This window comes from Pyxicephalus adspersus, chromosome 10 (assembly GCF_032062135.1).
Source record: "Pyxicephalus adspersus chromosome 10, UCB_Pads_2.0, whole genome shotgun sequence".
NCBI lineage: Eukaryota > Metazoa > Chordata > Amphibia > Anura > Pyxicephalidae > Pyxicephalus > Pyxicephalus adspersus.
Window position 1 is genome coordinate 56,135,455 of NC_092867.1, and position 16,868 is coordinate 56,152,322.

The window sequence follows — 16,868 nt, forward strand, 5'->3', positions numbered from 1 at the left end:
ACCAAGTATTAGAAATGAACATTTTATTTTCAGCTTTTAATTTGTCCAATTACTTTTGAACCCCTGAAATAAAGTGATGGTGTTTAAAAAAGGCTTTAGTTCCTCGCATTTTTATCAAATCTTTTTGTTCAACCCACTGAATTAAAGCTGAAAGTCTGAGTTGTTTCATTTAAATTTAATTGTGGCTATGTACGGAACCAAAATTAGAAAAAGGTTCAGAATTAGAATGAGCTTCATGGACAGCTCATCATATTCATCTTCTTTAAGGACAACCAGGCCACCAACCTACATAAGACACGACTTTCTGAATGGTGGCTTTTCAGGAGCATGGTTTTTTCCACAGATAAATATCAGGAGAATCACAGGTGGACAGGAACACATCTCAAGCTTGGACAAGGAAGGAGCTCCAGCACTCTGCTTGGTCTTCCTGCCCCAGTGTTGGTGCTCCTTAAACCCATAACCCCCAGCAAAGGTTTCCATCTACCTGATCCGGAAGGAGCTCCAGCACTCTGCTTGGTCTTCCTGCCCCAGTGTTGGTGCTCCTTAAACCCATAACCCCCAGCAAAGGTTTCCATCTACCTGATCCACCTGAAGGATCTTTGGGAATACAGAGGACGGGGACATCTCTCTGGAGTATTTCTGGATCATGTAGGAAACACACACTTACTGAATACAATGGGCCTGATTTATTAGGGCTCTTCAAGACTGGAGAAGATAGGCTACCAAGACTGGAGAAGATAGGTGATCCAGCAAATCTGGAATGGATTTCCTAAAAATCATTAGTGTTTTATTGGCAATTTTTTTCAATCCTGGACCCAATTCATTCTAGGTTTGCTGCATCACCCAAGCTCTTCCTTAATAGCCTACCTTCTTCAGTCTTGGCGAGTTTTATTACACCAGGCCCAATGTTTCTTTATATCAGAAGATGAGTGTATCTAGGTCAGGCAAAAGCAAACTACGGCCCGCAGGCCATATATGGTCTATTAGGCTTTTAAATCTGGCCCGTTGAAATCCCCCAGCGATCCACAGGTCTGGTTGATGCCCCCCGAGCAGGACCCTGCTGTGGGGTCACACCGGCCAGAGCCGCGGACCATATCCCCCATACAAATCCCAGGCTCGGGGACATGGGTGGGGTTGTGTCTCTGGACACAACCCCACCCATTCTCTAATCGAAGATCTGAGTCTGCAGGGTTAGGGCATCATGACGTGACACCTGAGAGTAGGACAATTGAGGTGGTGTGACTTACAGAAAGGTACACTTTTAATCGACCTGTGTATAAAATTGCTCAGGAGCTTTTACTGCACTTTTTAGGAGATTGGTTGCAATTATGATCATATTGCAGGAGCACAAAGCCAATCAACCACTGTGACTTGATAGCGCTGTATTCTTTCCATGCAGGTCTATTATTCTAAACATGGTGCTTAAGTGCTATGAACCACTCAACTACAATTGCAACTAAGTCAGAGATATGCGACCTGCCTTCAACCTTTTTGGATATCCTGATAGATAAAACCTAATATTGTCAGTACTAAGAACTGAAACCTGTGCTGTGCATAAAGAGTTATAAGATAAGTTATTTTTCAAGCTGCCCTGTATTTTTTTTTTTTTTGGTGTTAGCCCTAAAACAAAATGCTGTTGTAGTGATATGTATTAGAGTGATTTTACATATTCTTAGTATGATTTTTGCTTAAATCTTGTACAAATCGGAAGGAGCTCCAGCACTCTGCTTGGTCTTCCTGCCCCAGTGTTGGTGCTCCTTAAACCCATAACCCCCAGCAAAGGTTTCCATCTACCTGATCCTCCTGAGGGATCTTTGGGAATACAGAGGACGGGGACATCTCTCTAGAGTATTTCTGGATCATGTAGGAAACACACACACTGACTGAATACAATGGACCTGATTTATTAAAGACTGGAGAAGATAGGCTATCATGGGAGAACCTGGGTGATCCAACAAATCTAGAATAGATTGCCTAAAAATCATTAGTTATTAACTGGCAATTTTTTTCAATCCTGGACCAAATCCATTCTAGGATTGCTGCATCACCCAGGTTCTCCCTTAATAGCCTACCTTCCTCAGTCTTGGAGAGTTTTATTAAACCAGGCCCAATGTTTCTGTGACTTTATATCAGAAGATGAGTGTATCTAGGTCAGGTATAAGCAAACTATGGCCCGCAGACCATATTTGGCCTATTAGGCTTTTAAATCCGGCCCGTTGAACTCCCCCAGTGGTCTGCAGGTCTGGTTGATGCCCCCCGAGCAGGGTCGGGAGAAGGATCCCGCTGTGCTGTGCATAAAGAGTTATAAGATAAGTTATTTTTAAAGCTGCCCTGTATTTCTTTTTTTGTGTTAGCCCTAAAACAAAATGCTGTTGTAGTGATATGTATTAGAGTGATTTTACATATTCTTAGTATGATTTTTGCTTAAATCTTGTACAAATCCCATGCTCTGGGAAGTGGGTGGAACAACCCGCCAACTCTTCCATCGGCCTGGCCCCTCTGCCAAACAGATTGTGGCCCCTGAGTGAAAAAGTTTGCCACCCCTGATTTAGGTGGATACTCAATACTCTTCTCTCCATTACAAGAAATGAAAATCTCATCATACTGGGGGATGTGAGGGGTGGCCGGTTCTCCATCATGATTTCCAGGGTGGTGCTTTATGGACAATACAGGTCTTCAGGGAACAAACATGGGGCATGGGATATGGATGGAGCTTGGTTGATGTCATGTTTGCCTCTTTGGTACCTGTAAGGACTACTATTGGGTATGGGTTAATCTAGCGGTAAGTGACAGCATGCCATACAGGCTCTGGAATGTCTCTATTTAAGATGGGGGGATAGATGGTTTTCCTAAAGCTGAGTATAGAAGGACTTTTCTCAGTTATAGGTTCAGCTAGTGATAAATGGATTCTATTTGGGATGCAGAACAGCTAATCACAACAAATAATAAAAAATAAAAAGGATAATACAAGATAAATTGTGCAGGAACAATTGCCCTCCAGAAAGACAGAACAAATCTGGGGCTCGGTAACAGCCCATAGTGGTTGACTTGAAGCAGATTGATCACCTGCTGTAGTCCACCTGTGGCCACCCCAAGTTGGGTAGTGAAATGAAGTATAGGGAAGCAGAAACAATGCTAATGATATTCATCCCCAGAGCTGCAGAGCCTGGGGCAGGTCACATGACCTACAAAGTCACATGACATACCACAGAGAATGCTGGGATCCCCTTTTCAGATAATTAGGCATTATTACCTCCTCACTGGGTACACACTCTTCTACAAGGTTTGAACCTTGACAGCTGCTTTCTTCTCTCCTCAGTGCTACGACAAAATGGGCACTGCACCCCCTATAATAAATAAAAAGTAATTACTAACATTGTGGGGCCCTAGCAGTATACTTTGAAGGTCCGAAGAGAATCTGGCCAGTGGAAGGCAAAGTATTTGTTTTTATTTATATTAGGGTTAATAAACATGATCTACAACAAAATGGCCGCCACCCCTCCTGCACTGAGGACATGTTTTTCTCCACACCTGAATAGAAGGATCTGCCACTGTCCACCCTCCAAAACACTGCCCGACTACACATCTGGGTGTCACTATGGCAACCTTAAAACCACCGGGTGGAAATGCATATATTAATAAATAAGGCTGCGTACATGCGTCTAATGGTTCTCGTCTGATAATGAATGATATCGTACAAGAATCTGGTGTGAACAGGGCTCGACGAACGATCCTAATGAACGTGAAGAGCGGGAGCGCGCCGCAGGTACCTCTCCGTCGTTCTCCCCCTCCCCTCTCCATAGAGCAGAAAGGTGCAGAATGTACAGAGCTCATTCATGCATCGTGCAGCCCTTAGTAGTTGGAAAGGATAGTGAAAGATCCTTTGCAATGACAATGATTGCACGTGTGTACGCACCCTAACATAGGAGTCATTTTTATATTCAGTTTGGTCAGCCAACCAGTACATTAGGTCCCCTTGTATGACCATTCACAGGAAACATTTGAAGACCTTGTTTAGATAAATGTAGTAACTCCAGCTGATATATTTCTGATATAAACATTGACCTCTAAATATATTTTTATAGGAAGCTTTATTCATGTGGTTAATGAGTGTATATCACATCATATCTCTGGTTTGGTCTGCAGGTGTATTATGTCCTGGCTTTATGAACATCCATTACATCCAAATACTGTGGATGGACAAATAATGCGGAAGTTCCGAATGATGAAGATAGGGGGCAGTGAATGAACATGACGATCAATGGTGACCTTCTAATTGGTGTAGATAAGGGTCAGTGGATGAACATGATGAGCAACAAGGATCTTCCCAATGATGGAGATGAGTTTCATTGGATGAACATGTTGTTATAAATGTATATTTAGCACAGAGCAGTTCGTCCACTAACTCAGCAGACCAAACTGAGAAGTTATCATTGGGCCTTCAAAATTACACTATACACAATTTAGGATAATGGAGGTCTCTCTTTGTAGAAGGAAGGTCTGGCATCACTAGGGACCACTTTCCTGTTTATTACTAGTTACAACTCTAAATGCCAAATGTTCCTTACTGTGTGCTTATTCGTGCTAAGCAAGGTTTTGTCTTCTTGTGAAACTTTTCCCACACTGGGAACACCAATAGGGCTTCACTCCAGTGTGAATCCTTTGGAGAGGTTTTTAATGAAGCACTTACCACATTCAGAACATGAATATGGTTCCTCCCTGTGTGACTTCAGCAGTGAATGTTAAGCCGAACTTTGTTCGGGAAACTCTTTCCACATTCAGGACACGAACACAGTCTTTTCCCATTATGGCTTTTACAATGAACAAGAATAGATGACTTGGTTGCAAAACTCTTTCCATATGACATGAATATGACTTCTCTCCTGTGTAGGTTTTCAGGTGGTCCACAAGAGACTCCTTAAATGGAATACAAATACACCTCTGATGAACAATGAGTGAGGACGGGTGTGTGAAGCATTTCCCACACTCAGAACAGGAATAAAGCCTTTCCCCTGTGTGAATCCTTTAATCTTTAAATGGAACAGATGGATGACCAAATGATTTCCCACATTCTGAACAAGGATATGCCTTCACCTCTAGGTGAGATTTTGCATGATGAAGCAATATTGATTTCTTGGAAAAACATTTCCCACACTAAAAACATGAACGTGGCTTCCTCGCCGCATGCACATTTTGAGGTTCTCCAGAGCTGACACACCTTTTCCACATTGTGAACAGGAAAATGGATATTGCACAGTGTGAATTCTCTGGTGCCTTGAAAGTTGAAAAGTGCTTTCCAAACGCTTTACATTTGTATGGCTTTAGTGTATAGATTTGCTCGTGTGTAAGAACTTGGGGTTTGCAATTGAATAACCTTCCACAGATAGAACAGAAAAAGAGCTTCTCACCTGAATGACTTTTTATGTGTTCTGTAAGGAGAGACTTACACATGAAACATTTCCCACACTCTGAACATGGAAAGTTAGCAGAACTAGAGAGGTTCCTTAGATGACCCATGTCATCTTCTCTCCACTATCTGTAGATGTGACGGAACACTGCATTATGTACTCCAATGACTCACAATTACCTGTTAATATGTATCGCTCACCCTGCACTCTCTTTGCTTGCTCTATACCCTTTCCTCCCCCCAGTCTATTAACCCCTTCTATGTTTGCCCCTTCACTCCCCTGCTTTCTCTGTCTGTATTTCTGCACCTTTTCTCTCTGTTACTACTTGCTGGTGACATCTCACCCAACCCTGGTCCCCCTCACAGCTTCTCTCTTCCCTACCCTCCCACTAGCATTCACTCTCCTCCTAACCTCATTACTATCCCTACTACCTATAAGTTCCTACCCCCTTTCCCTGTACATACAGGGTTCCCCCTACCCCACCTCCTCTCATTTTCACCTTCTTTGAAGTCCACTACCTCTTTTCCGCCCCTACCCCTTATTGTTGCTGTTCTCTACGACCCCTGTTACTGTGGATGAAGTCTCCTCTCTTTTCTCATCATCTCCATCTACTACCTGTCCCAATTCCCCCTGATCTACTCCGTGCCCATTCCTCCAACCTGGCGCCCACCCTAACACAACTATTCAACCTTTCCCTCTCTACTGGTATCTACCCCTCTGCTTTTAAATATGCCATTATTCTCCCTATCCTGAAAAAACCCTCACTAGACCCCTCCCTACCTTCTAGCTACCGCCCCATCTGCCATATGTTTCTCCTTGAACGCCTTGTCTTCAAAAGACTGATTACCTGAGTAGCAACTCTTTCCTTGACCTCCTCCAGTCTGGCTTCGAAGCTGCCTATTGCACCAAAACAGCCCTTACTAAAGTGGCCTCCACAAAGCTAAGTCTCAAGGCAACCTTTCCCTCCTCCTCTTTATTTTCCTCTGCATTTGACACTGTTGATCACCTCCTTCTAATCCAAACCTTGCGCTCCATTGGTATCAATGACACTGCTGTCTCTTCGTACCTGTCTGACCGCTCCTTTCAAGTTTCTTTCCATGGTAATTCCTCCTCCCCCTCTCTCCTCCATGTTGGTGTTCCCCAAGGGTCTGTTCTTGGACCGGTTCTCTTTTCTCTGTACACCTCCTCTCTCGGTAGTCTCATATCCTCCTTTGGCTTACAGTGCCATCTGTATGCTGATGACACCCAAATTTATCTGTCCACCCCTGACCTGTCTCCCTCAGTCCTGGATAAGGTCTCATGCTGCCTGTCAGCCATCTCATCATGGATGTCTGACCCATTCCTGAAACCTGGATAAAGGGGAACTCATCATCATCATCCCCCCCTCAAATTCCAAATCTTCTCCTGACATATTCCTAAGGGTTAACAACACAGTTATTTGCCCTTCCCCTCAGGCGCGTTGTCTTGGCATCATCATCGATTCTGTCCTCTCATTTACCCCCCATATTCACAACATTTCCAGGTCCAAAATCCGCCCCGTACCTGTCCCCAGAAACCACAAAACTTCTTGTACACGCTCTTATCATCTCTCTTCAGGTATTCCACTAACCTGACTCTCACCTCTACAATCTATTATGAATGCTGAAGCCAGACTCATACATCCTCCCAACCGCTCTTGCTGCTGCCTCTCTTTGTAGTTCTCTTCCATTTCACCTAAGAATCAAATTCAAGCTCCTGTGCTTTGTCTTTAAAACAGCTCTTGTCCAACCTACCTTTCTGACCTGGAAGAAAAAAACTCCCCTAGGCACTCTCTTCGCTGATCTAATAACCTACAACTGACTTCCTCACTCATAACCTCATCACACGCACGGCTCCAAGACTATACTAGAGCTGCCCTGACTCTCTGGAATGGTCTTCTTCATCCAATTCGGCTTGCTCCTACCTTCTGCTCATTTAAAAGAGCACTCAAAACACACTGTTTTAGACTTGCCTACCCATCTTCTTTTGTCTCTTAAACCCCTCACTACATATCTCCCCTCCTATTGTGTGATACATCCCCCATCTCCTAGATTGTAAGCTCTTTGGGGCAGGGTTCTCTTCTCCTCCTGTGTCACTGTCTGTAACTGTCTGTCATATGCTACCCCTATTCAATGTACAGCACTGCGTACAATGTTGACGCAATAATAGTAAGATTAATATAATAATCAAAATTGTTCCATATTGTTACTGTGATATCCTTCATCTTAAAAAAAAAAAACACTTAAACTTTACATAAAGTCCAAACTTTTTTGAGCTTTAGGTGAAGTACAGAAGGGTGTTGAAACCCTTGGTGTGGTTTTTACTGATGTCTATACTGAGAAGATTCATGAGCTGACAGTAAATCTGCAAATTCTAACATCTGTAATAGTCACAACTGAAAAACATGAATTTGACCCAGAAACATAACTAAACACTGAACTACTCCAACCCTGATGCTAACCTAATCACCTAAAATATGAACAACACCCTGACACGGGAACTAAACTTGAACCCCTTACACTAATTTCACTGGTCAACAAACATTTTCTTGCCAAACAGATTAAAGTCATTTTAGGTTTGATGCACAGATTCCAAATATGAAATTGGTTTTGCTAGATTGGCTCTAGTTTTTGAAATAATGACCTCAATATTAACTTCAAGGAAAACGAATGAAACATGAAAATTAGGCAAAATTAAACTACATATGTCTACGTATACAAAATTACATTTTTGAAATACTTAATGTCAATATATTCTATAATTCTAATTCTAATAGATATTCAGTATATTTACAGAACTAATCACAAGGACGTCATTGAAAAACTTTGTATGATTTTCTTTGTATGCTGATAATCAGGACAATCACGTTGACGGCTCCAGCAGTAGTCTGCCATCATGTGTCTATCCCATCTGATACCTTTCTTCCATCACCTTTATATCTTGATGGAACCTCTCCCCTTGTTCCTCACTAAAATCGCCAAGGTTTTCTGGAAATTTTTGCAAATGGCTATGGAGCTAATGGCTATTGCTAAGAGCAATTTTTGTACCAGTTCCTCATAATTTTGTGCTTTAGGGTTACCCAAGAAGTTCCTGACAACCATGACATAGCTGTGCCAGGCAGAAGCTTCAGTATCAGTCATGTAATTTGTGAAATTTGAATCATTTATCGGGTTCCGAATCTGGGGTCCATCAAGGATTTCTGCTTTTAATTTTTCAGTACTCAATCCAGGGAAGAATCTACAAATGTATTTGAAGCAATCACCGTCCTTGTTCAGAGCTCAAACTGCTAACAAATTGCTTCATTAATCCCAACTTTATGTGTAGTGGAGGGAGAATGATTTTTTCTTAGTCAATTATTGGCTCATTAATGATGTTTGCTGCACCTTTTATCATGTTTTCCCTTGGAGGCCATGTTACTTTTTTCCAGTGATCCTGCTTTGCTCTACTATCCCACAAGCAGATAAAACATGGGTACTTTGTGTATCCACTTTGCTGTCCAAGTAGGAAGTTCACCATTTTTAAATCAACATATATGGACCATTGGTGTTCATGTAGCAAAGCTTTGTAAGACCATTTTGATATTTTCATATTCTTCTTCAAGTTTGTTTGAATGACCAATTGGAATTGATGCATAGCAGTTGCCATTATGCAGTAAAACAGATTTCAAACTTGGAGTGGAACTGTCTATGAAAAGCCGCCAGTCTTCTGCTCGGTATTCTGGTACTCCCATATGGGCTAGTAGTCCAGGGATGTTACAACAGTACACAAAGTCTCCATCTTCACTGAAATATGGTCGGAGTGTCACCTCTCTTGTCCTATAAACTGTTATTGTAACCTCCGGTCTCTTTTGTCTTAGCCTGGATGCTAAAAGTTGTCTGAAAGACTTAGGTTACGTAATAAATCATTGAGATCTTCTTGGGAGAACTGCTGGTTTGATGACACATATTCACTTCATATTCACTGCTAACTCCTGGATTACACTCCCTGTATATCCTCCATGTCGGATACAGGAATATCGGGGACTGAACACTGCTATGGGAACATCAGCACCATGCGGCACAGGTCGTCTTGCTGATTCCATATCACCGTACTCCCACTTGTTTTTCTTGTAATGATTGAAACCTTTTACATTCACGGCACACAAATAACAATCATTATGAGGATCTTTGGGCTCTCGCCATACCATAGGTATACAAATTTCAAACTTTTTAGTTTTCCATTTTTCTACTGACGTAGACACTCTACACAAGTTCTGCATACCATATGGGGAGCTCAATACTTATCTTGGTCCCCAGTTTAATACCAATATATGCAAGATATGCTTGTTTCACAAATTCTGTAATGTTTCATCTCTGTTTTTGCTGAGAATATTCACCACAAATGTAGCAAAATACATTAGGGTCATTTAAACAACTTTTTCTTGAAGAACTCATATTTCTGTAAAAAAAAGAAAATGAATGAATAAAAAGAAGGCAAATAACGATTAATGGAAATAATGCTACATTTACTATATAAAATGCAAAACATCGGTGTAAATAAAGATTGATAATAATATGATGTGTTAACATATGTTGTTGGTAAAGTCGTCTATTTTGATTCCTGTATCACAAGAACTAGAGCCAATTCAATGAAACTGATGTCATTTCTGGATTCAGCAGACCTGAAATACACTAAATATATTGAAAAAGCCATAGCAAGTGAAAAATTATTTTTTTTGTTGAGCTGTGTTTTTACCCCTAAAATCATACCCTTGACTTCACTGAGGCTCTCTGTTTCAGATGTCTAAATGTTTCTGGAAGATGTGACAGAACAATGACAATATGGGACTCTTTTCTGGAATAAGTTTTTATTACTTACTGTACCTCTGCTGATCTCTGGGGCGATTTCCACCTCCTTACACCGATTATCACCCATCACATCTCCAACATCTATTTTCACCTCTCTGGATCAATCTCATTGACATTCGATAAGACCAGACATATAGACAGATAGTACATATTCTACTAACCATAGGGGAATTTACAACAACAGATTCCATCTACCTGATCCTCCTGAGGGATCTCCTGACCTTGGTGTGGGGAATACAGAGGACGGGGACATCTCTCTGGTGGGTTCCCATTACTGGATCCATCTGTAGGAAACACACACACTGACTGAATACATTGTCTCTATGTGTTTATCAGATGATGGGGGATCTATCCTCCGTACTGCTCTCTCCTTTACAATAAAGTCTCCTCTTACCCAGTGATGTGAGGGTCTGGTGGTCCTCCATCATGACGTCCTTGTAGAGGTCCTTGTGTCCTTCTAAATATTCCCACTCCTCCATGGAGAAATAGACAGTGAGATCCTGACACCTTATAGGAACCTGACACACAATGATACAGTCACCATCCAGACACATCCCATAATAATCTCCCAGAATTCCCGGCACCGCTCACCTATCCCGTTAGCAGCTTAATTATCTCACTGGTGACTTCTAGAATATTATTGTCATTGTTGCCCAAGTTTTAGAGATGAAGGTGGAGGGCCATAATATGGGACCACCAGATAAATGAGCTTCTTGGCCAGGTGGGGGAGCTAAAGAGGCCTGGGTATGATCAAGTATAATTTTCCCAGCTGAAGCCCTTCCTGGAAATTAGGCTGGGGATATAAACTCCCAGCCTGCTTATTACTGTGGCTCGGTCTGGGCTGGTGAGCTGGGAGGAGGGCCAAGGGGAACGGTGGGTAAAGACACGGACTTTGTTGGAAAAGCTGTATGGTAAGGGCTATAGAGTCCTGCACAGCACTAGGCTGGGCTGGATTGTTAGTAAAGATAACTAACATATCTAAAATCCTGGTACAGCTCTGCATCCTAATGATGTGACCTACTAATCACTTCCTCACTCATAACCTCCTCACATACTCCAAGACTTTTTTTTTTTAGAGCTGCCCCGACTCTCTGGAATGGTCTTCCTCGTGCTATTCGGCTTGCTCCTACTTTCTGTTCATTTAAAGGAGCACTCAAAACCCACTTTTTCATACTCGCCTACCCATTTTCTTCTGTCTCCTAAACCTTCATTACTTCCCACCATTCCATTTCCCCCTCCTATTGTGTGATACTTGCCCCACCTCCTAGATTGTAAGCTCTTCGGGGTAGGGTCCTCTCCTTCTCTTGTGTCATTTTCTGTCTCTGTCATTTGCAACCATTATTTAATGTACAGCGCTGTATAATATGTTTGCGCTATATAAATCTGGTTTATTAATATTATTAATAATATTATTATTAACAATGGCTCCAGAGGGAAAAACTGTGGTAATATATAGGTGAGCAAAGTTTAGCAGTGGTAAAAGGATATTGAGTAAAGAAGTTTCCTGGTTGGTCCCCACCCATGAGGACCATCTTTCTGACATTTTCTCATACGAATATTCAGATTAGTATACGCCCCTGGGGACCATCTTTATGACATGTTTCCATAAAACTGTCCAGATTGGTTCCCGGCCCCGAGGATCATCTTTCTAGAGAAATGTTAATAAAACAGTTTAGGTTGGTGCCCACCCCTGAGGATCTCCAATGTGTTCGCCACATTCATGAAGAACACCAGCAATGTTGCAGAGCCCCATCTGAGTTATTCCATACACCAAAATGGGGATATATCCCAAAACTACACACCCTCCCCTAGATACACATGATTTATCAGTGAGGAGATCATATTATTAGATAAACCGTCTACCAAGATGGTCCTCGCACTGCTTGGTCATATCACCTCGTCTGCACCATTGCCAAAAAACCCAGAAAAAACTCCTTCAGTTCCGCAGTGTGGTTAACACACTTCCAGTTGCCAAGTAACCTTGTTGCTTTTGCAGAGGGAAGTATCAGGTGAATGGGCGGAGCTTAGTCTTTTCCCCTCTGGTAATTAGGCAAGCATTAGAGGCCGAGCTTCCTGGGGTTATTATTGGTCTGCATTGAGCTTGGTAGTCATTTTGTTGAGGTCCACCTTTTCAAGTTGGTTTACTTCTGCAAATTATTTTTATGCTATTTATGTAACTTGGGGTATAGAGTACGGTAAAATTTGAGTTAATTGACAGCTTGAGGGGTTAACAGTGATATTTAAAAAATGTTTTATCTTGAAAGCTGAGGTGTCAGCCATTTTGTGGTAGTCCTGATAGATGCCAAAAACAGAAACCTCTTCAGCTTTCACCAGACCTTGCTGTTTAAAACTGACAAGGAGCGGGTAGTGCCTAATTTTTATATAAAGTAAAAATATGCAGCATTTGTCATGCAGTATGTTGGAGGAGGATATTTTGCGGCGTTAGTGTTCAACCACTTACTAGTAGCGTTTCTGGGTGTAAAATATTTACCTCTGGAAACTTCTACCCTTTATTTTTAGGGATAAAACCACTTAAACCAGTATTTAGGAGATATGAGCATGGATATGAGCATGATGAGCCAAATCCGGTGACCATTTAGGGTCTGTGCACCGCAGCCTAAGAGGATTGACCTGCAAGAACTTCCATTGGTTGGACAGTTTGGCAAAATGGGATCTACTTTTTGTTTCTGCTGGCATGTCTGGGCACCTCTATCCTACTAGATCTCTCTCTGGCCTATAGACTGACATCAAATGTCCCAAAGGGACCTGAGCAAGAAGGGTCTACGTACAACTAAGGTGGCAGTGTAACCTATGACCTCCTAGTGACCCCAGATGAGGAGCTCATAATACCCCCTCTTAGTCATTGTTATCGGGTCTCTCTGTTTGGACACCCAAGCTTATTTTGTATGTAAACATTGGTTTCTCTTTTTTTTCTTAATTTCCAGGGTTTTGTCTTGTGGTTTTCTCCATTACAACAAAAAGTGGATTATACACCAGCCTTGAGGATGGAGGTGGAGCAGAGGCACATGACTGTGACCATATTAGACCTCGCTCTGGAGATCATCTACCATCTGCAAAATGCTGGGTCTTGCGGTAATCCTGGTATACAGTGGTTAGTACCTACCAAACGTGGGCCAAGGAAGGACAATTGGTGATGAGGTTTTAGAAGTCCAAGGCTAACTGATGCATCTAGGAAGGGAAGGCCGGCCCATCTGGTCCACTCCCTCAGAAGACCTACTACAGCATAAATTGCTGAAAAACCTAATGTTGGACATGTTTGAAACATGTCCGAACACATAATGTTGTGTAGAGTGCTCATTCGGACCTCAGCCTGCCTCCAAAGGTACCCAAAATGGGCACATGAGTATCAGAACTGGACCATGAAGCAATGGAAGAAGGTGGCCTGGTCAGATGAATTTTACTTTCTTTTAAAGGACTTTCTTTGGTGGTCTTGGTGCCTTCAGAGGTCATGCAGAGTCCATTCCCTGAGGGGTCAGAAAACAGAGACCAATACAATATAGTTATCTAGTCAATGTGTGGGAAGTAAAGCGAGGTGCTTTACCACAAAACCAGCTTTATGTTCTTTAGAAATCCTAATTATGATCATTCCACACGCTCCAGAAATCACACGCCCAGACGGTCTCTTTAATGTAGTCTGTAATCGCCACTCTATGCGGCCTCCACCAATAACACAGAATATCAGAGACACCTGAGGGAGGTCTATGTGGATTACCAGAAGATGGTCCTCAAACTTTATTATCTAGAGTACCTATGTAACATACAACTTCTGAATCAGCTTTGTACAAAAATGGGGATGTCTGCACTGTTAGGCAAGACTGTTGCATAAAGAAATATAACTGCTGGAAAAACAACATATTGGTGTAAAAACAAAATGGCCACTGTGCCTCCTGCACTACGGACATTTAAGGGCTATCACATAGGCACTGGCAAAGTCCATTACTATCCTATTGTTTTTATAATAGTAAGATTACATTGTATCATGATCAAAATCTATCATGCAGAAATCTCTTTAATTTGAATGAAAACTAAAAATGAATAAATTGTACTACAAAAAAAAAATGGCTGACAAACCCTTGTACTAAGAACATTTCTTCCTCTCACAAACAGCCTCCCTCTAGCAGTGGCTCTGGCTTTTTGAGATCTGGGAAGTATCACGTGGTTAAGACATATTCTTTGTAGGTTAAGTTTTATTGATTAGATAAAATGAAGAGAACAGGGGAGTCCAGGAGTGAGGGGTTATAAGACAACAAGATTTACATGATGTAAGATTGGGGATGTACTACGGGAGGTGGCCAGAGATTAGGACATGCTTTGGGTCACGATCAGGTACTGAAAAGGTACTACAGGAAATTTTCAGGAGTTGGGGATGTGTTGTGAAGATGGCAAGAGACTGCAAATATACTGCGGGAGATGATCAGAAATTGGGGACATGCTTCAAGAGATGGTCAGAGACTGCAAACTAACTACGGGAGATGGTAAGAGAATAGAGCTGTGCCATTGGACATGGCCAGAAAATTGGGATATGCTTATGGGGATGGCCAGAGATTGGGGACATGCTACGGGATATGGCTAAAGACTGGGGACATGCTATGGGAGATGGCCAGAGAGTGTAAACAAAATACAAAGATGGCCAAAGTCTGGAGACATGCTTTAGGAGGTGGCCAGAGACTGGAAACATATTATAAAAGATGGCCGGGGAAACGGAACATATTACAGAAGATGGCCAAAACTGGGGACATGCTAAGGGAGATGGCCAGAAACTAGGGATGTGTTACGGGTTATGGCCAGAAAATGAGGACATGCTTTGGCAGTTGGGTAGAGACTAGGAACATAATATGGAATATGGCCAGAGACTGGGAACATGCTTTGAGAGATGACCAATGACTGAAAAAATTACAATTGGAAATAGCAAAAAACTGGGGACATGTTACGGGAGATGGCAAGAGACTTAGGACATACCACAGATATGTCACAGATGATCAGAAAATCGGGGCTTGTCTACAAGGCACATGTTACCAAAGACTAATAAAGATCACCACCAAATGATTTGCCTAGGTCACATGGTTAGCTGCTTGATATTCCCTAGAACAAACTGGGTAGGAAGGGGTAGCTGTAAGATCCAATCGGGTTTTGATACATAAATAAATCACAAACATTTTTACGTTCAAAAAAGAAGTTTATTTAAAATTTACCAATCACAGTGTTCCTGTTAATTACACAAATATGGTGACCCTACCCCGCCTTTTCTTTGCCCTCACTTGGCTGGCTTCCCGTCTGTGTGCTGGCTCCTGTGGTACATGAGGCAGCTCCTCCCAGGGAAAGACTTTCCACATTCAGAACACACAAATACCATCTCACTGCCAAGTCTGCTCTGGTGCCTCAGTAACAAACTCTTGTTTATGAAACATCTCCCACAGAAAGAGCAGGTGTGGGGCGTTTTGGCTGTGTGGAATCTTTGGTGGGTAAAGAGTTCAGCCTTGCGTCCGAAACACTGACCACAGTCGGAGCAGGCATACATCTTCATCTCCAACTCCGGGTGTGACTTCCAGTGCGCCCTGAGTAGCGATTTGTCTACAAAGCCCTTGCCACACTCCGAGCATGTGAACGGTCCCTCCACGCTGTGAGTCTTCTGATGTCGGAGGGCAGAATAATTGGATATGAAGCTTTTTCCACAAATTGAACAGGAGAAACGCTTCTGGTGTTTATATAGGTGGATCGTACGGCTGCGCTTCCATTGAAAGGATTTCCCACAGATGTCACAAGGATACGGCTTCTCCCCCTGATGAACCAGTTTATGTTTTTTGAGAGTTAACTCCATGGAAAAACTCTTTCCACATTCCAAACAGCAGAAGACCTTCTTCCCGGTGTGTGCCCTCTGATGCCGAAGGAGGTAGGACTCCTCAGTAAATATATCACCGCATTCGGCACAAGTGTACAAATCACCTGTGTGAATTTTCTGATGGCTGAGAAGGTAGGACTGATCGCTAAAAGACAGCCCACACTGGGAGCAGGTGAATGGCTTCTTCTCAGTGTGCTTCATTTTGTGCACCAATAGCTTTGCTTTCTCATTGAAACGTCTCCCACATTCAGGACATGGATACATCTTTTCCTCTGTGTGAATTTTCTGGTGGGAGATGAGCTCCTCTTCCTTCGTAAAACTTTGGATGCACTTTGAACAGGGAAATGTCTCTACCTTTATGGTACTTTCCCCTGGAGGAAATAAAGAATGAAGAGGAAGAGAACAGATAAATATAACGATCAAAGAATCTGCGACTCTTCTCTGGATATAGTGCTTATCACCTACTTGTACTGATCACTTGGGGAACTTCCTCCTCCTAAATCATCATATGTCCTTGTTCCTTATCCTTACCTTTGACATCTCTCTGAGTATCCCTGGTGTTTCCAGGATCCATGCACCAAGATGAGAGTGAAGCACCCTGTACTGTGTGTGTGTAGGAGGAAACTGGTCACATCTCTTGGCTTGGTGACACACAATGAAATGTGAGGAGGAGAGTCGGAGTCTAATAGCGGCTGATGGCTGACTCCCCACAGGGAACATACTGAACCCCCCCCC

At 42.4% G+C, this 16,868-nt stretch overlaps 1 protein-coding gene and 1 long non-coding RNA gene across 9 annotated transcripts in view; one reads left to right on the top strand and one right to left on the bottom strand.

Moving 5' to 3' along the window:
• The first annotated feature begins 4,149 nt into the window (after window positions 1-4,149).
• Window positions 4,150-14,353, top strand: LOC140339180 (uncharacterized). Its single transcript, XR_011922401.1, has 2 exons — window positions 4,150-5,100; window positions 13,219-14,353. It is a non-coding gene; the product is annotated as an uncharacterized lncRNA (long non-coding RNA).
• A 1,096-nt stretch (window positions 14,354-15,449) lies between these two features.
• The window catches only part of LOC140338956 (uncharacterized), a 46,358-nt gene continuing 44,939 nt past the window's right edge, over window positions 15,450-16,868 (bottom strand). For all 8 annotated transcript variants that reach the window (XM_072423304.1, XM_072423305.1, XM_072423309.1 and 5 more), the window contains one exon: window positions 15,450-16,504. In XM_072423304.1, the coding sequence (XP_072279405.1) occupies window positions 15,549-16,504 (956 nt within the window). In that variant the 3' untranslated portion in view covers window positions 15,450-15,548. The remainder of the gene's footprint in view (window positions 16,505-16,868) is intronic.